We start from the raw sequence: 20,764 nt of genomic DNA on the forward strand, positions 1-20,764 counted from the left end.
TCCCTAACAATTAACATATTAGATAAAAACAAAAGATACCAATAGCTTGTAAGATGCAAAATACATCTTTTATAGGTTATCATTACACAATTTGAATGTGCAAGTAAAAGGCAGAGACTTTTGATGCTTACTGTAGTGTAAATACTCTTTGCACTAAGGGCAAATAGTGTTAGATGCTATTTGCACACCTGACCACTTTTCATAATCCAATACATTTTCAATAGATACAATTAAGTACTACCCTATGTTTTTGCTGTTGAATATCTTGTGTCACTCATAAATAAATCACAGAAATAATATGGGTTGTGAAATAAAAGCCATTTTATGTTGACTTTAATAGCAGAGTTGTTCATTAGTACAAGTATAAAAAGCAATAAAAGACCTTTGTTAATGTATAAAACACTTTTCTGATTTGAATCATACTTCTTGTTTTACGGATTGGTCTGATTTAACTAGTTCAGTCTTTCAGTATAAGACTTCATCTTTCCTGGATTTGTCTCAGCATTTCATCAATTATGAATGCAGGAAATAAATAAAAACAGTTCCATTTAATGGTCTATAAAATGTCAGAATACATTTCCGTAAAATAATTAATCTCCTGATTTGTTTTGGATATGTACATTACAAATATTAGTTGCTTGGAACTAAACAATAATAGATATGACACTGCCATCTAGTGGTTGATTCACTTTTGTTCTGATCAAATTACAAAACATAGTTCACTGAACAGGATTCACCACAAAATTAACACTCTGGCATCATTTACTCACTCTCATGTTGGTCTACATCTGTACGACTTCTGACAATAAAATATCTCTATACAGTATATGTTAACTGTATTTAAAACATTCAACAAACATGAATAAAAGTTACAATGTCTTCCAATGTTTAAAGCAAACATTTTGCAATTGACGATTGCATTTTGACATTTAAGGCATCTCAATTTTCACAATTGTTCTTTCATCTCATGGAGCATCTCACAGTGATCTTACAGTCACTGTGAGGACTCTCTCCTAGCAACGCACAGTTAAGGTCTTTTCTCAAAGGCACAATGGTTATAGTTAATCTCTAATTAGTATTAACCCAGAAAGATGACCGTACGAACTGAAACATAACAAACATTATGTAAAAGAGTCAAGTTTATTCTGGGCTTAGAGTATATGGAAATAGAAATGATGACATCTTGAGTTAATTAGAAAATATAAACAAATAGCTTTTATTAAAATACTCATACAAAATCTGGCTATGGCATATTGGACTTTCTTAACCTGCTCTGCCTATTCCAACAAGAAGTGCTATCAAGAAGGCCAGGTTTCCCAGTAGAAACAGGATAAGCAGGACAATTTCAGGGCTTATCTGTTCATAACAAGGAAAAAAACAACATATAAATAAAGAACAAGAAATATGTCACTCTTAATTATTACTTTATATGTGTAGTTTATTTAATTACTGTATTTAGGATATAAAACAAGATGAGACATTTCATGTTTGACTTACCCCATCAAAAGAGCAGATCTCAGAATCTGAAACAGAATACACAACTTTATCAGCAAATAAAGCAATAAGCCTCTGTGCATTACAGTGGTTTTACTATGGGTAAGGGGGGTTCTTTGGCATAATGCAAAGCGGAGTATCTAAAATCCCCTTAACACAAAGTTGCTATTATGCAGCAATCAATATATACAATAAATGCTACCTTAATCTAAACATTAACAGCGTTGGCAGTGTTACCTTGTTTTTTAGAGCGCATGTTCAGATCCTGTAGAATAAACATCAGGGCCTCCCAGGCAACAAAACCTCCCATAACTTTCAACATCCAATCATCCTCCTCAGAGCTTTCAATCAGTGACAGACCAGTGAAAATTGCAGCCACTGTGATACAAAATGAAAAGAAAGATTTTAGATTTTGAAAAGCAGTATAAAAAGTCATTAAGAAACTTTTAAAACCTTCAAAATAGCAGTAATTCTTGTATATGCAAATGTTTATACAGTATATAAATACAAAAAATGATGATGATGAAAAAGGTAATGAGGTACGATGAGTACCTGCTATTGAAGTACTTAGATTACTTAGGAAGTAATAAGGTTTCAAACAAAGCAACTGTGTGACTATCAACAATAACTTTGTTTTCATACCTGCAAGGCCTTTGACAGCTAAAGCAATGAAGGAATGAGCCCAGTTGAAGATGAATCTCCTGCAAAAATAAATACAAATATCAAAGTGTGCTATATAATCTTATCTTTACTTCACTCTTATCTCTTATTTGGTTAGATAGGAGAGGTGGATGTTGTCTAACCTTTCATGTTGCGGCTCACAACGAAAAGCAGCAACAATTGGCTGAATAAGACTGAGAATCATTACCAAACAGCCCAGTACAGGATGGGCCCCCTAAACACAGATATGATACTGAATTACTGCAAATACTGTAAACATGAGGCACTTCATATCAAACATGTGACTAATAGAACAGATGCCATAATGCTGCTATTTCCATTATTTTTACTTAACACAATCAAAAGCCAGTAGGCAAATCTTATCCCTGTTATACCATAGAGCAGTCCTGTAGTGTCCAAAAAGGTGTTTTTTATCCAGTATAGTAACATTACATTATTTCTCTTAAGGGTCGATTTACACCATACTTTATATATCAAAATGAATAACTGCCAGGAGTATAGATTGTACTTCTATAGTGTTCAGATCAATCAGAAATTATTAGCATTTGACATTTCATTGCATTTATTCAATATTTAGTAGATATGGAAGGATCTCTAAAACCACCAATGTTTTCAAGCTGAAATTTGTTTACAATCAGTTCTCGTACGATTAGAATAATTCAAGAAGTATTAATCTGATACTTCAATGTTAAGTTTTTTTATCAAGCTATTAAAGGGGCCTTGGTTTTTTGTACATCCCAATCAGAACATTATGGCAATATATGTGAATCATTCCATCGCTGTAAGTGTATACTGTACTGTATGTATGTATGTATGCATGTAAGTCATGTGCCATATATCATTGTATGTATTTTTATTTACCCCACTCCAATCCTGGGCATGGGAAAACACCAGTATGAATGCAATTGCTGTGGCAGTAACTGAGATGGACATCAGTGTCACATGAGCCTGTGGAACAACAAATAAATCATATTGATTTTTCATGCTCACTGCATGTCCTTATGAACACATTTAATTTGGTTAAACTTACTACAGACCTAACACAATTTGTATCACTTTCATCAACAAATCATGAACAGCATCACATAATAAGCAATATAGTTCATGTACATTCAAATAAGAATATGAACGTAAATATGAATCACAGCTTTAATCTGAATATACACTAAATAATGTTCTGTTAAGCATTACATAATGTAATTACAATATTAATTATAATAGTAATGGGAATGACAATGAGGCTTGACAACTTACAGTCTCTCCAATGGGCTGTACTGCAATTTAAAGAGTTTTTGGATCGTTCCACAGACAAAGCATTGATCAAATATCTGTCCAAGAACATTCAGTATACAAAGAACTCCAGACAACATGAGTTTTGGAAAATCAGATTTGAGCTAGGAGATTTATACAGCTATATACATTTGTGCCATTCAAGAGACTGTAAGTCTATCCCTCACACACTTGTTGTAATACCCATTAAAAATGGCGCTAGCGTGAATAAGGTCTATACAGAGAGAGAGAGAGAGAGAGAGAGAGATAGTGAGAGCAACTTGAAGCAGACTGAAAAAGCAGCTTGAGGCTGTCAACACTGGACACATCTAAATTAACGTTCAACATCGATTATTTGTCTTGTTAGGAGTAGCGCCAGCGTGTGCAGTGCAAAATGGGCATTTACTATTTAGATGCACACTTATGCATCTAAATGGTCACATTTTGCGACCGTTTGTCCCTGCCAGTGCCGGTGCCATTATCTGTTACAGCAATAAAATGGCAAATGGCAAACATGTCAAAAGTGGAACAAAACTTTTTCAATGGACAGAGCACTGCAGAGCAGGTGTGTTACTCACAAATCTCAATGCGCAGAATAAATCATTACAGCACCACTGACCCATCACTAAGGACAGGCATTAGAGCCAGTGCTCCTCCAAATGACACATTGTGCCCCCGTTAAGCAAGTAAGGATCAATTAAAAAATAAGCATTTGGAAATAATTTCCATTCTTTGCTTAAACATGATTTTGTAACCTGCTCAAGCTATCCGATGCAACAGGACCAGACCAAACTCAAAGAAGCACTGATCCCCCCAAGGGTAACTTAAAATAACACATCAACAGAGTGCAAATCAGAGTGGAGAGTGAGGCAGTAGGAGGCTTATACTGTATGTTCCATGAATGCAAATGGGCTGTCATGTCATTTATTAATTTATCGCAACTGTTGTAGGCTGGACTATATATCTATTTCAAGAACTAATGACTGCGTTGTCTTGTATTGTGGAGTGGATATTGTTTTGGTCTATTTCTGTGTCTCAGATCATAAAAAACTGTGCCCCCTATGAAAAAGAAATGCCCCCATACCAGTGAGATGCACGTGAGCAAAGTGTGAGCAAACAAGTTTAAAACCACATTAAATGGCCCAACATACTAAACAGCATTGAAGCCGAGAAACACTGTGACGTCTACAGAAATGAGCAAACTTTTCACATATCTCCACCTTTAAAAACATGACAGGTTACTATAGTAACACTAACTGTATTAACTATAGTATTTTAAATATACAGTACATTTATAATAAATATTTTATTACTACATTAAATGTATAATATGCTACATTATGGGAGTGAAGGAATACCATTTATTTTTGTTTAGTATTTTGTTTTTCAAAAGTGTTTAGGATACTGTTTTTCATTACAAAAATGCCATAGTTTGTTTTATACAGTAGACATCATGTTTAACCATGGTAGTTATGATCAATACTTGTTTTTAACTGAGGTTACCATGGTTTTGTTACAAATGAAATGGTTTAAACCATTTAAAAAATACATTTTCATAAGGACAAAAGCAAAATAGAATCAATGGCTTTAAAGCCTGGACCTTACTGAATAATGGACCTATCTAGTTTTCCTTGTCTATAAAATCTGTTCTCTTCTAATGCTCGCTAATTGTAGATTTCTGAATAATACTTCAGAATAATTAAGCCCTATATACATTTGGTACATCTTTATGTGTTAAAGAAATCCTTTCTGCTGTTGATACCAGTAAATGTACTGTACATCTGCATACCAGCTCAAAATATATTCCTTCATGTTGAATGACCATTACCGGGGGGCAATATATGCTATATTATTTCTAACTGCACTTGTTTTTATGTCACAGACGGCCACCCCCCACCAGTGCTACCAAATAAGGTGCTGTTGCCACCAAAAATGGCACTACTGACTGTTATATGAAAGTCATGAAAGTTGAAGGGTTATGCATCCCCTTAACTACCTTCTTATCATATCATATATCATATATTGCTTATCTTAACTGCACACATGCATATTACTGCACAACATTCAGCAAATACTTGCTCCCTCTTGTATGCTGATATAATACATAGTTCAACATGGGATTGGCTGTAGAACACGTATTTTCTAACACACCCAATTCACTCTTCGGATGAGCTGATGAGCTGAATCAGGCGTGTTAGATAAGGGGGTCCAAGTTAGCAGGACTTAGAAAAAATGTTCTATTGTAAGGATAACAGATCAAACAATCAACTCACCAAAAACCAGAAATCTTTACCGCAGCAGCCTTTTCCTTTGGCAACCGCCTTTAAATAGCGTGCTATGATCATCCCTAAACTGCCAGTGGTCATCCAGGATATTAACATCAGGGCACCTGGACCAGAACAGTATCATTAGGACCAAAATCATTCTGATGTTACGCACCAATGTGGATCCAATGCCAATCATGATGTACTCACCATGTGCTTTAAGGATTGCTGGCAGTTGTTCACTGATGATCAGTTCTGGATTCAGCAAATTAGCCTTGCTAGCACTGACGTATTTATTTGTATGTAACGTGATTTTACCTACAAGTAAATAATTCCTCAGTTAAAAGAAATTTTTTCATCATTAACACTTTCTTAAGTTGTTTAAATTCCTCGCGATCCTCCATGGAACACAAAAGGAGAAATGTTCATGGTACTCTTTTCCATGCAATAGCATGTTATGACTAGGGGCTGTCAAGCACTTATGCATCTAAATGGTCACATTTTGTGACCGTTTGTCCCTGCCGGTCCACAAAAGTAGTCCATAAGTCTCGTGTGATATATTCCAAATCATCTGAAGCCATAAAAAACTTATCGTGAGAAATTTCCATTATATTCCATGCTAAATATTTTGCCTTCCATGCTTCTGAATATTCCAAATTTGTGAACATTCTGCTTAACTTCTTTTGTGTTTCATGAAAGAAAGTCATATGGGTTTGGAACAACATAAGGGTGAGAAAATGATAGCAGAAAAAAATTGGGCGTGAACTATTCATTTAATGTACAAAACTACGAACTGACGAAATACTTAAGTACATTAAAGGACAATGTAAGCGTTCTACGAAATAAATTTTCTTGCCGTTTTTTTGGTTGGATTATTGATTTCATGTTGCTTGTATAAATCAGGCTCTTGCACATACCTTGATTGGAGGATCCTGACGCAATCATGAGGAAGTACTCACTAGAAGACGCTGCTCTACTTCCTGTGCTTATGGAATTACGAGTCGTGAAAGAACAATTGATAACTCCATTTGTCAGCGCTTTCTTGATGTCAGACACATTCCCCTATAAATCATGTACAACAGGGGTGGATTTAGGCATGGGTGACATGACATATCTAATCTTGCTGGTTGAGGAATGAGGCTAGAACCGCTGCTGATGTAGAATATATGTAAGTGATGATATCTTATCAAACAAATTAATGTCATCAATGGTGGTAGAGTAGTGGAGTGGAAGCAAACTGTACCAGCTGAAGAATATTTGGAGCAACTTTTCCAGTGGAAAAAGCATGTTGCACTTGGAGGACGCCGCTTATGTCCTTCCCACAGATATAGATGTCATCATTGCCCTTGAAATAGGATCAAAACACTTTTTAAAACCATTTGAATGTAACATGGTCTGATTCTCTCCCCATACGAAATTGTACGTAATGTTAATAATTTCACACAGAAATCCTGTTTATTGATAATTACTTATTGTGGGCATGTGTTCCCAAATATAGAATAATCCGGATTCATCAACATTAAAACAAATTTTGTGAAATAATCTTTTCTGCGCTCATACTGTAAATAACACTGCTTATACGCATTGCAATATTGTTCCGCACCCATAAACGGGCTTTGTTTATGTTTGGACAGTGTATCATATGAAGATAAGCATCTCATGTTTCATGAGAAATGTAATATGTCTGGCACACACTTGGGTGTATTATTATGTTTACTGTGTATAGACACAGCTCATGTTAGGTCCTTATTGCAGGTTATTCTGGCCAAGAAATTACCACTTAGAAAATGTAAAGTGGCCAAAAACATTTTGTTTTGTTTTTGTGTGCCGTTTATGGGTGCGGTTATCTGAAATAGATAATACCATAATAATAGACTGGTGTGAAAACAGAATTTAAATAAATAAGACATACCATGTTTTGGTCATCTGAAAATCCAGTTGCCACGTATCCATCAGCCTTGCCAATTATTTCAATCTCCATCTGTGATTGATTAGTTGCTGTCCGAACTGACATGAAGTAACAGTCTGTATTGGTCAATGGGTCACAGTTGCTGGGCTGACTGAAACAGACTTTGCTTTTCCCACACTCAGAATTTACTGTAGGCACCTACGGTGATTTATTATATTATTTATGCTAAATATACAACAACATAAAAAAAAATAAAAAAAACAGTACCACGGATAATTACTGCATTTCATATTTGTGTAAGTTCAGACAAGGAATTAAAACTTACGGTTGGGGCCACAGTAGCAGTCCCTGTACCATTATATGTTATCACCGAGCTTTTGACACCAACCCAAAAGGTTTCAAATTTTTGTGCAAATGTTGCTCTGGAACAACAAACCATAATACTCACTTGCAAATCACAATGTAACATTTACAAACAATAGTATCATATAAATTGTAAATAATAAACAATAAACCAATGACGAAGTAAAATGAATACCTGAACTCTATATTGCCAAGTTCAGATGTAGGGGCCTTCCATTTAGTCTGTATTGAAGTCTTTCCATTGTCTGATGTGTGAGAAACTGCTCTATTCTGAATATAATGTAATATAATATGAGAAACATTTTAAATAAATATTTGTTAATATATAATATACTGTAAATATATATAAACTCACAGCCACTCCATTGCAGGGGAGGCCTTGCGAACCAGTGGGCATCACAGTAAAAGTGCCAATCGGAGTGCTCGATCCGACTTTTCGTGCTTGTAGCATAAACCCTTCAAATACCACTGTAGATGGTGCGCTTAGTGTTACTGAGAAAGCAAGAACAGTTCCATGAACTTTCTAACATAAAATGAGACCCTGCACAAACATATACGAACTGATAATAAGCATCTAAGCATCATTGGGGCGGCTGTGGCTCAGGTGGTAGAGCGGGTTGTCCACTAATTGCATGGTTGGTGGTTCAATTCCCAGCCCACATGACTCCACATGTCAAAGTGTCCTTGGGCTGACACCACCAGCACTCGGACGCTTCAATGTGTGTGTGTATCACTTCTCTTGTGTTTGTGCCATTCTAAACTAAAGTGTAAGAGCAGTGCAGATCTGTTAAGAGCTATATTTTACATTTCATATGTTAGCCAGCAGGTGGTGGCAAAAGCTAATTTTAATGTGCCATATGAGCTATTTAGGTGATGTGAAGTGAAGCCACTTCATCCAGTGTTTACATACAGCACTATAGGATCGCTTATATCACTACTACTAAAGGTAGGATATAGCTATTAAACGGCTTTCAACTATCTTCAGTTTATCACAGCTGAGAGACACAACAGACTGATTAATTACACAAACTGAAGGTGCCTACCTCTTATCGAACTTTCCACATTGGAGTGAACACACTGTTTAAAATGGAGGAGATTGCGGTTTCTAAAGTGAATGACTGTTGTGCACCGGCTACAACTATAGGGAGAAATACCCCCTCTTGGACTGCTATTTTACCACTGAGAAAGCTAATCTTCTCTGCTTGGGAGTAGCAACAGGATATTGCACATGCTCTGTGTCTCTCTCTGTGTCTCTCTCTGTGTCTCTCTCTCTCTCTCTCTCTCTCTCTCTCTCTGTCTCTCTCTCTCTGTCTCTGTCTCTCTCTGTCTCTCTCTGTCTCTCTGTGTCTCTCTGTGTCTCTCTCTCTCTCTCTCTCTCACACACACTCACACACACACACACACACACACACACACACACACACAAACACAAACACATCCATCCAGCCATCCTTGCTTATCCAATAACTAGCCGTGATACTATTTCTGAAGTGAACTTTTTGAATTACTAAGGAAGGGTGTGATGCATCATTTGGTTTGAACCAGCAATGGAAGATTCTGATCCGCCACGTAATAAAGTAGTTCTACGCACAAATGGGTTTTTATGACTACTCAATTTTTCCTATTTTTTATTTTTTTATTATTTATTTACGTTCATTGAACTGTTGTATATAAGCCATATCAACTTGCTGTGATTACATACAGCACTCTGCCTGCGACCAAATTACAGCAGTGCTGATGTAGTGCCATATCGCACTCTTGCTCATGTGATATTGTAAATAAATAAATAACTATATATATATATATATATATATATATATATATATATATATATATATATATATACATATCAAATTGGACACAGAAAAAAGTCTTAGGCTGCATTGTAATATTGCTTAAGTATAGTATAGGATATTTTATTTAGTATGCTATACTATTTTATTTCTAAATTTAGTCTACATGCTGTTTAATCAACTATTAATTATTTGTTAAACTTAGGCTGGTAGGTAGTAAATGCCAATAGCTTTAATATAATAGGATATAGCATATTTAGTATGGATATATAGGTCTACTACGAATATATTTCTTCAATATTTGAGTTTAGCATATCTAACAAATTATCTTTAACAACTTAAACAGACAACACTTCAACATATCATATCTGTAGCATATCGTAGTTATATAGGCTAATATAAGTAATATTGATAACAATTACTGACGATAGATTCCTAAATAGCCCAAACCTGAGAAAGAAATGTATGTTCTCTATCACTCATACAACAGAAAAACAGCCGCACCTGTGATTTCTTCGCCATCTGTAAAGATATTCTTGTCAGCAGTAACAGTGAACGGAGAGGTACTGGTCTGTGCGGTGTGTGTTGAGTGTCGGGGTGTCATAGAGTCACACACACCGCTAACCTGTCCGCTCTTATATGACTGCACGACGCCAACACAGGCTGAGAGGAGAATCAGCACCAGCATCTGGGACCAGATATACAATGTAAACATAAAAAACAACAGCACGTGTTAATAGATGTACTAATAAACGACGACTTAAAAAATGAGAGAATGGTAGGCTATATTTCGTTAAAATGAACCTTTTCAAAGGAAAATGTAGTGGATAAGGCAATTGTTGTTTCCAAGTTTTGGCTGAAACTGAGTGTGCTCGTGAATCCAGCCAGTTGTAACAGTGCGGATAGTGTCATGTCATGGTGGGCGTTGATTTACCTGAACAGGTAATTAATGGTGTGACGTAACAGCGGAATATCACGAAATCTAGCGCATGACTCAAGTGCTATTTTAACTTGTGCCCAATATGGTCAACTAAACTATTATAAGGTGTAATTAAAAGTGCTCTCACAATTATTAGTGCATGTTGTTTCTCAGTCTTTCTTTACCTCAATTGAATTATTTGTCCAACAAGATTTTATGACATACAATTGCTCCGATAATAGAAATAAAAAGGGGATGGTTTTGTGAAATGTTGCCAACTTTGAACCACGGTCGAAAATTGTACAGTGGAAAAATATACTACCTGTCAAATGTTTTGAAACAATCATTCTGTATTATAATTTTTTTTCTTCACATTTTAGAATAATAGTAAAGTCATCAAACTATGGAATAACATAAAATGGAAATATGGGAATTATGTTGCGACTAAACAAAATCCAAAATAAATCAAAACTGTGTTATATTTTAGCATCTTCAAAGTGCACTCTTGACATTTTCTCAACCAACTTCTTGAGGTATCACCCTGGGATGCTTTTTATACAGTATTGAAGGAGTTCCCATCTATGTTGGGCACTTATTGGCTTCTTTTCTTAATTATTTGGTCCTTAATTCATCAATTTCAGTTAATTTCAAAAACTTTTTTTATATATATTAGTTTTATAATGAAATAAATTAATATGGTGCACAATTATATTTTTGTCTACAAAACAAATTTCAAACATTTAATCACACGCCTTCAGATCAAAAGATTTGTAAGATCATGTGAAACATTTCAGTCAAGTGTTTCAAAACTTTTGACTGGTAGTGTGTAAAGAAAATCTGTTTAATGGCACAATCTGAGTAGAATGTCAGCATGTATCGTCCTTATATGGCACCACGGTCTTGGACAAGCATGTTGGAAACAGCATAGTATTTGGTTTCTATAAAATTAGATTGCAGTTTAAATTCCAACAATGCAGTATGGTTTTTTTTCTGAATAGCTAGAAAAGGGAAGGACAAGCATTGCACAATTAATCCGTCAGATAAGGAACGTACTAAAAGGAAAAACCTCTTTAAAGTTGGATTGTTATATTTAAATTTTGTTTAATTTTGGATGGCTCTAAGATCCAAAAGTGGGCACAAATAACCCAAGTTTCTAAAAATAGTTGAAGAATAGTTCAAATAGAGAGAGAGAGAGAGAGAGAGAGAGAGAGAGAGAGAGAGAGAGAGAGAGAGATTTGGGACATTCAGTATGCTAAAAGGCAAGTGAGACGTCAGAATAAAATGTGTACGTCATCTCACCTCAAGTGTTTTTTTGCAATGTATTTTTATGAAGGCTGAACAATGAGCTTTTGTTGCTCTATGGGTCAAGTAATGAAGCAACCATGATATAGCAAATAATGAAAGACTGCTTTAGACCTTTAATAGTTTAATGAATTTGGAGAATACAGAATGAATGCAGAATATAAGTACTGTATATTATCAATACTATTTTCCTTGATAGGCCAGTAAGCTGAGCAAAGCTGTCATAAATGTGCATAAATCATTTTCTAAACCAACAAACAAATAAACATAATCTGAAGTTTGATTGTAATCAATTTGTCCAAAATACAAACAAAAATTGAACTGTACACGGGACAAAGCTGAAACTATTAAACCTCTCTAAAAGTGAGTTTACACAGTCAAAATGTAGAAGGGTTTCCATTTCTAACAAACACAAGAAAAACACACATTTGTGTCTTCACAATTTTCTGAATGTTAAACAATGTCCTCTGAAATTCTCAGGCTCGTGGCAAGAGGTTGGTTCAATCTACAAGGTCCTTGCATGACATCATAGATCATACAGGGCCTCCAGAACAGTAGCGATGGACCATGCCTGTGTTTCACAACTGAAAGGGCAGTACTGTCCGCTTTCGTTGGTCAGCTCAGGTAAGCCTTTCCAAGGTGATCTATATCAGAAAGAATATATAGATGTGAATAACTGCATACTGCACAAGCCACTAAAATTATATATTATTCAATTCAGATCAATCCATGGTTCTGAAATGAAATGTGTATATCTTTTGTTTTTGTCTATCTATATGAGGTCTACCTTTCTAAATGGACATAAAGTCTGGATAGGACATTCTTCACCAGGTACACGGTTTCATTGTATTTCTCCTGGCCCGTTTTCTTAGCAAAGTAAAGTTTGGCTCGTAGGAAGTATCCAACTGGCCAAAGCCATTCCTGAAAATGAAATGATAAAGTATGTGCAGTTATAAGAACCAAAATAAATCTCTTATTGTCAGACAATTTGGTGATCCTAAAATATATGCTTAATGTATGAAAACATACAGGTCCTTGGTGATAATTGAATCCTTTTGCACAGTTGTAGTTGTCATTATCCAGGGCATTGTCATAGGCACCACAGTACACGGTATCACTGTCAGGACAAACAAAGAAACACCAACAACAGAGGATTCAACATATAATGACTTCACAGAAGCAGATAGTTCTGGACAAAGAGAACTTGTTTTATCAAACTGTGTCCGGGCACCCAACCTGAAGAGCGCACTCTGCACACAGGTAGCACAATGAATGCAACTACTGTAAGTCAACAGTGGCAGGTGTTGTTTTTACTCACTCTGGGTCCAGCGTTTTTATTCCCAAAGGACCTAATAGCTTCTTTTCAACAATCTCTAATGCCTTCCAGGCCCTTTCCACTGTAAACAACTCTGGTGCCTGGTAAAAGAAAGTACTGCATGAGAGAATAGCCCAACTCCCCCCCACAAAAGTACAATTCTGTCATCATCACCTATTTTAATTTTCTTTTCCATGAAAGATTAAAAAAAAATCATATACATCATACAGGTTTTGAACAACATGGTGGTGAGTAAATTATAATAGAATTTCCATTTTTATGTGAACTATTCTATTAACTCTGCTGGAAAATCAGTTTTAATCCTGTAGCTGTGTTTTGGAACATGGTAGCTGGTTTCTAACTGGTCTAAGGTAGTCATTAGTTGGTCCAAGCTAATCTTGGATCAGGAACAAACCAACAACAACCTCGTCATACAACCTTAAAGGGATATTTAGAATTCATTACAAGTGAGGCTCAATAGACAGCAATTGTGGCAGAATGTTTTCTTTAACACTCTTAATATCTTAGGGTCATTTTTACCCCAGGACAAGAAAAGAATACATTACAAATATTGCATAGATTTTGGTACTGGAACCTAACATTGTGACATTGTCAAGACCATCAAAACAAACAAAATAGTATTATTATTTTGTTTATATTATATAACCAATTGTTCCTTCCTTTGTCTTAATGAGTCAGTTTTGACACCTATGGGCAGAACCATTTGTGACCTTTCACCTTCTGACATACTAGATGTTTAAAAACTTTAAATCTTTTTTTGGTAAATATTTCAGTCAAATTTAACCTACATATATTTCAAATAATTTAGCCCCTAGCCCCATACTGCATATTTTGTGCACACATGCACTTGTCCGCGTACACAATCAGTTTTTAACTGTATTATGTTAGTAGGTAATATGTTAGTAAATGAGCTTAATAACATGATTTTAGATAATAGGGTACTAAGGGGCTAAATGCCCCCAATAGTAAAATACATATTGAATATAATTTTCTGCTAAAACATTAGATGTCAGAAAGAATTTTATCTTTCTAAACCCCTTTAACACTTAGTGGGAAGGAATGGATGGTAACACTTAACAATAAGGCTCCATTCATTAACATTAGTTAATGCATTAATTATCATAAACAACCAATTAACATTATATTTTTACAGCATTTATAAATCTTTGTGAATGTTTAATAAAATAAAAATACAATTGTTCATTTTAAGTTCATGTAAGTTCATAATTCATTAACTAATATTAACATATATCATAATGGTAACATTAACAAAGAAATATAAATGCTGTCAAATTATTGTTCATTGTTAGTTCATGTTAACTATTATTGTTAACTAATGTTAACAAATGGAACCTTATTGTAAAGTGCTACCGAATGGATTTGTTGTTATGGATGTGCAAATTGAGCCAATTTTGACTTATGGAAAAGGCAATGGATATTCACTTGTGAAATAGGCATGTACTAAAATTGTAACTCTAAAATGTATGCTGTTGATTATTTACAAGCAGAATAATTTAGACATTGCTGTATGGTTAAGATATTATAAAATGCCAAAAGTGATTGAAATAAATGTAAATTGAGACATCCTTGGCCAATGTTTGCCAAGTTTTTAAACTTTATTTTTTTTTATTTTTAGAAAATTCTTAAAAAAATTGAATTCTTAAAAAAAAAAACATGAATATTCAGCATATCTAATTTTTCCCCCTATAATTATACACGTTGGGACTACAATAAAACAGATTTTTGTTAAGGGGGATCTTTTGTGCCATTGTATACTAATCAAGAATATATGCATTTTGAATGGTTTTCAATACAGGTCAAAAATGACCAAGAAGGACAAAAGGAGGGTGCAGTTTCTTAAGATTAAAGGAGGATTAAAATAAGCACAAATCTAGGTTACAGTGAGGCACTTACAATGGAATTGACATGGAATCTGTAAACATTAAAATACTCACTGTTTCAAAGTTATAGCCACAAGACATTTTATCACATTAGGGTGATAAAATCACTTCCTAACCTTTTTTCTGTGTAAAGTTGTATCCGATTTTACTTGTTTTCCATAATTAAGTAATGTCGATGACAAATAACTAAAAGTTAATATGCCTAGAACAGTAGTCTACCGTAAAAACGTAAATGTAAACAATTTTACAGTTTAAACAATACACATGGTTTTAGAGAATCATTAAGTGCTTTTATGCAATTCTAAGCTTTACATTTCTGCCTTTAAACCCTCCAAAAATTGTCCCCATTCACTTCCGCTGTAAATGCCTCACTGTAACCTAGATTTTTGCTTTTTTACAGAAATGGAGGGATTGCTGTCAAATGCTGTCGATTGAGCTTAACTTGTATTGAACGTGGAAAATTCCTTTAACTTAGTCAAGATGGATTTTGGAAAATGCTGGATGGTTGACCATTTAACGAACAGCTTACTTCTGTAGTCTACAATGTCTGATATCATCAGGCTGAACGTAGACTCACCACCACCATGGCGATGATAAAGTTAGGCCTGAGCTGGTAATCACACCAGGGACTGGAGGCCCCGTAACTGTCTTTGTAAATGCATCGCTTGTGGACCAGTTCAGGATGCTGCTCATTTGGGTCTGAAGGGTCATCTGACACATAGAACATCTTTTCAAAATTCTCCTGGATCCTTTGATTCCACTCCCTATAGGATACCGACAGTTCTTTACCTGGAAAACCACATTGTATTGGTCACCGTTAATCTTTAACATTCACAAAAAGTGATTAAAATGCTCTCAATTGAATATATTGTTTTAGTGCAGCCATACATAACAGTCCAGTAAGTCTCAAAGCTAAAAAAAGACCATGTATAGCAACATTAATCCACTCTCCACCAAAATGACATTCTGGAAATCTAGCCTCATTTCAGAGGATTTTTCATATGGGCTCTTTATTAAGGAAAGAGGAAAACCATTAGGAAACTGTGGCGGGAGGCGGGTGGAATCTAGAAATTACCCACACAAAAGTGCCATCAAGCAACAAGTCAGACCTTGTGCACTACCCTGCAGCCCACGTCACCAACAATACTGAGAATTTCTTATAAAAAATACAACCAAAACATTTCAGAATCCTCAGAAAATGAGGTTAAATGCTGCCAGAGTGAAATTTTGACAGATAAATGTCAGTAGAGTGAAATTTGCTTGTGAGAGTGTTTTATAAAGGACGTACCATCTCTGTTTATGGTAACAGAGGAGTATGGGAATAGTGCATTGTCATTCATCTTTATCAGCCAGCGCATTGCTGACTTACACAAGCCAACAATCTCCACTGCAGAGCCATCTCTGCACATAAACAAAACAAAAACGCCCACTTGACATTCAAAGGACTGATTCATCCAGGCTCAATGCCAAATTAAATGTAGTTAAATTAGTGCAGCCACCGTTATTATTGAGATATAGCATGACAGATATGTTGGTGAGTAGCTAAAGTACCTGGGTGTGGCGGGAACACCTCTATTATGGGCTGTGTCACTCTCCCCCATTTTGTCCATCCATGTCCCACAGTTGAAGTTATTTCCACCGTAAACAAAGCCTGTCTCGGGATTTACTTTTGCCTCCACGTTAAAGCCTGTGGGATAGGACAGTAAACAAAGCTAGGTAAGTTTGAGACAGTTTCCAGACATTTTGCAACATTCAAACCAGGCCAAACAGTTTCCTCTGTGCATGAATTCAAAATAACTCGCCTTCATCTTGCATGTTGTGGTCGATCTGCGGCCCAGCGTTTCTCTCTCTGAATTCTATTCCCTGCATATGACGCTGCATGGCCTCTTGAATCACCACATACAATGGCTGGTCTCGGTCCTGAAACATTTCATGAACAAACTCTTAATATCCTTTAGTCAATCTTTGACATATTAAATTAAACATACAAGCTAGATTTTATGTATGGAACCCATTTAAGTGTTTACCATTTGCAATTAATTAATTCTCTTATAAAATGTGCATATATTAGCATATTATGTAAAAAGTTATTTTGACTGATTCTACAGAAAATATCACAAATAACCTTTATTTTTGTTTTAATGTGATCAACATGTTTTTGGTCTGTTTTTCCAGATGAGAAAGACTATGAACTTTAAATGCATATATATGCTAAATTTGTAACATCTTCTGTAGCATATAGATGGCAGTAACCCTTATAAGGTTTTATTTCTTAACTTAACTATAATAGTTAACATGAACTAATGGTAAACAAAGCATTTTCAGCACTTTTTAATGTAATAAAAATATTTATACATTTTTACATTAAAAGTTGTTTATGTTAAAATGAGTTAATACATTATGAACTAACAATACACATTTGTATTTTTATCAAATAACGATTAATAAATGCAGTAACATATATTGTACATTGTTAGCTGATGATACCTAATGCATTTACTAATGTTAACAAATGCAACCTTATTGTAACCAAAATGCTAATATGGACTAAACATTTGGATTTCACATAAAAGTAATAATAATACAAAATGGATTTCAAATAAATGACTGCATTTGGATTTCATGTGGTCTTTAAGTAGGAAAAGATAATATAAATGGTGAAATCCAAAAAAAATCATTGCTTATGCCTCCTCTTAAAGGGACAGGTCCTCCAAAATGAAAATTATGCCATCATTAAACCCTCATATTGTTCTGCACATGTATGACTTACTTTTTTCTGTGAAACCCAAAAGGAGATGTTTAGCAGAAAGTTAGCATCAGTCACCATTCACTTCCATTGCATGGTAAAACGATGTAATGAATGTGAATAATGACTATAGAGACTAACATACTGTCTAACATCTACTTTTCTGTTCCACGGAAGAGAGAAAGTCATATGGGTTTGGAACAGCATGAGGTTGAATAAATGACAGAATTTTCATTTAATGGCCAACTATCCCTTTAAGACTGAACCATACATAAAGTTCCATAAGCAACAGTAAGATATTGTGTTTCCTTCCTCCTTACCACTGTTCCCGGAGGCTGCGGCTCAGAATCGTCAGTGGGATACATACGTGACACAGGACACGTTAGAATGTCTGTGCCTTCAGGCACAATGATACAATAGTCCTGGATACATTGAAGCCACCACCATACTGCATCACGGCAGTTATACCGCGCTGCAACACCCAGACCCAACAGGTTAGGGATCAGACCGTGGCGCATTGTACCAGCAAATGCCAAAATGATATTTCTGTAAAAAACAGACCAGATAAGAGGACAATTTAGGAGTGATTTGTAACAATAGAATGCAATGCATTTGAAAATCTGTTGCTTACTTGGCCTCCAGGTATCTCCCTGTCAAAAGCATGAGACCGCGCAGGGCTATGAAAGTGTCTCGCCCCCAGCAGCGGAAAATTCCGGTGGAGAAATGGGGTAAACCTGCAAAGATGTACAAATGATGTACATCAAAGCAGAATTCTAGAATTTTTGTCTTTTATCTGATACTCATCTACATTTTCAACACAATGTCATTTTAAATATCTGGAATAAAATGCCCGACTCCTTTGTCTTGCTAAGGTTCATTTCATAGCTAGCATTTTGCGTATCCTAAATACACATAATTAAGATTTTCATTCTGTTTGCCTAATCTGACCAAATTACAGTTTAATTGTAAATGACACAATGAATCAACCAGACCAATGGATTAATTGACATGAACAGACTCAAAAGAACGATTCGCTCACAAATAAAAAAAATCATTATGGCTTGCTAGCTAAACTTACTCTACCAAAGAGCAAAGTTTAACATTTTATATTATTATTAATTAATATTTTTATATTTTAGAGCAGAGCATACTAGAAAAATGTATGATCATTATAGAACCTACCATGACTTGTCATAGAGTGTTAAGATTGTAATAATATCCATGACTTTTTCAGGCAGGGTGGAGGGCGTGGCCGGGTCGTGATTCTACACCGGTCCCTTATCAGGCTAATCAAGCCTCCGAGAGGGATAAAGGCCGATTGCGGAGGATTGTGCGGGAGAAAGAGATCGTTTACGGACCATGTCTGTCGTGTGTATGTTTGTCTGTTGTTTAAGTTTCTCATTAAACTATTATTTATGTCGTCAAGCCGGTTCTCGCCTCCTCCTTTCCATTGAACTGCTCTACATCCTCATATTTCCAAGTTTTCCATAAATAACCCCATATTGCTTTTTAAATGACACCAACTTGGTTGATTTTTTTATTAAACCGCCACAAACATACAATTTAATTTTTCCCCATGCCATAAAAATCTCTATCTGACAATAATTTAATTCCATTTCATTCACATGCCTCTAAAATCATCGCCTTATAATAGTGCATCATCTTTGACTCTCTAATAACCTGCACTGCTACATCTGAAATTTTATTTATGGCATAGAAGTAATTGTACTGTATCTGTACTAAAGGAAAACCTTCCTTGCCTTGAAACTTAAAGGTATAGTTCACCCATAAATGAAAATCCTGTCATCATTTACTCATCCTCATGTTGTTCCAAACGAGTAAATTAATGTATGCCTTCCATGGAACACAAATGGCTATTTTAGGTAGAATTTCAGGGACAGAAATCCAGCTTCACAATATTCTTTTATTGTATAGAAAAAAGATGGAATGAAAGTGAATGGTGGTGACTTAGGATAACATTCTACCCAAAATCTACTTTTGTATTCCATGGTAGAAAGAAACTAATATGGGTCGAGAACATGAGGTTGAGAAAACAATTCCTTTAATTCATCAAGTATACATAAACAGTTCCACCTATTTCAATTCCTAGAAAGAAAACTGGTTTGCGAGCCCAACCTGCTGCAAGAGACACGCAACACTGCTCCTTTTGTTTGGATGCATTGTTGAGACGGACAGGTACGCCTTCAAGTTCAGGGGAAAGGGGGGGCAGGGCTGGAACACATCCCACCCCACACATCTGAACCGAACCCAGAGCCAGCTGCTTGACCAGAGTTGAACCATTCTGAACAAAGCTGCCAATTCAAAGAAACACACTTACAGGTACACACATTTACAAAAAACTCCCTTCACATTGTAAAAATACAAAAACATTCTGACGCTCAGTACATTCAGGGGCCTAAAACAATAATTCATCTTTTTAAAATGTCACGTAAAAGCTTTAGTCCAGCTGTAATCACACCAGTCTGATTTTCTCAAAGTCAGACTTACGGAGTTATATATGTATAAATTCTAGCTAGGCTTCTTCCAGCATCTATACACGTTAAATGGACCACAGTAGGCTTCGGCATTGCATGCATTCTCCATCAACAGCAGTGACATGTGATGTATATTACCGGAAACTCTCTCATCCTTCCTTTAAAAACTATATTCAGATTATGCATTGTGTTATGTATACTTGGACAGACAGATAAAGACCGTAGCTTGACTATGGAAAACCCTGTGGTAGCTCGATTATAACTGCAATTTTAAACATTCAAACTCATAGAC

At 35.4% G+C, this 20,764-nt stretch overlaps 2 protein-coding genes across 2 annotated transcripts in view; both read right to left on the reverse strand.

The window, feature by feature from the left end:
- Positions 1-311: 311 nt before the first annotated feature.
- On the reverse strand, positions 312-10,671 carry zgc:163022 (putative ferric-chelate reductase 1). The gene is made up of 16 exons (XM_052115139.1): positions 10,578-10,671; positions 10,278-10,461; positions 8,336-8,472; positions 8,156-8,250; positions 7,943-8,039; positions 7,621-7,815; positions 6,952-7,053; positions 6,626-6,770; positions 5,919-6,026; positions 5,718-5,833; positions 3,037-3,123; positions 2,298-2,389; positions 2,137-2,195; positions 1,732-1,872; positions 1,498-1,523; positions 312-1,356 (listed from the first exon to the last, which is right to left on the reverse strand). Exons 2-16 carry the CDS (start codon positions 10,459-10,461, stop codon positions 1,264-1,266), a joined length of 1,677 nt encoding a protein of 558 aa, XP_051971099.1. The 5' UTR covers positions 10,578-10,671; the 3' UTR covers positions 312-1,263.
- Positions 10,672-12,135: 1,464 nt separating this feature from the next.
- The window catches only part of LOC127634981 (glycogen debranching enzyme-like), a 34,574-nt gene continuing 25,945 nt past the window's right edge, over positions 12,136-20,764 (reverse strand). The window contains exons 24-34 of the mRNA XM_052114763.1: positions 20,114-20,289; positions 18,609-18,711; positions 18,298-18,523; positions 17,034-17,151; positions 16,783-16,918; positions 16,520-16,632; positions 15,809-16,020; positions 13,313-13,410; positions 13,024-13,111; positions 12,782-12,915; positions 12,136-12,638 (exon numbers count right to left, since the gene is read on the reverse strand). Of these exons, the coding sequence (XP_051970723.1) occupies positions 12,521-12,638; positions 12,782-12,915; positions 13,024-13,111; positions 13,313-13,410; positions 15,809-16,020; positions 16,520-16,632; positions 16,783-16,918; positions 17,034-17,151; positions 18,298-18,523; positions 18,609-18,711; positions 20,114-20,289 (1,522 nt within the window). The 3' untranslated portion in view covers positions 12,136-12,520. The remainder of the gene's footprint in view (positions 12,639-12,781; positions 12,916-13,023; positions 13,112-13,312; positions 13,411-15,808; positions 16,021-16,519; positions 16,633-16,782; positions 16,919-17,033; positions 17,152-18,297; positions 18,524-18,608; positions 18,712-20,113; positions 20,290-20,764) is intronic.

This window comes from Xyrauchen texanus, chromosome 42, assembly GCF_025860055.1.
Source record: "Xyrauchen texanus isolate HMW12.3.18 chromosome 42, RBS_HiC_50CHRs, whole genome shotgun sequence".
Lineage (NCBI taxonomy): Eukaryota > Metazoa > Chordata > Actinopteri > Cypriniformes > Catostomidae > Xyrauchen > Xyrauchen texanus.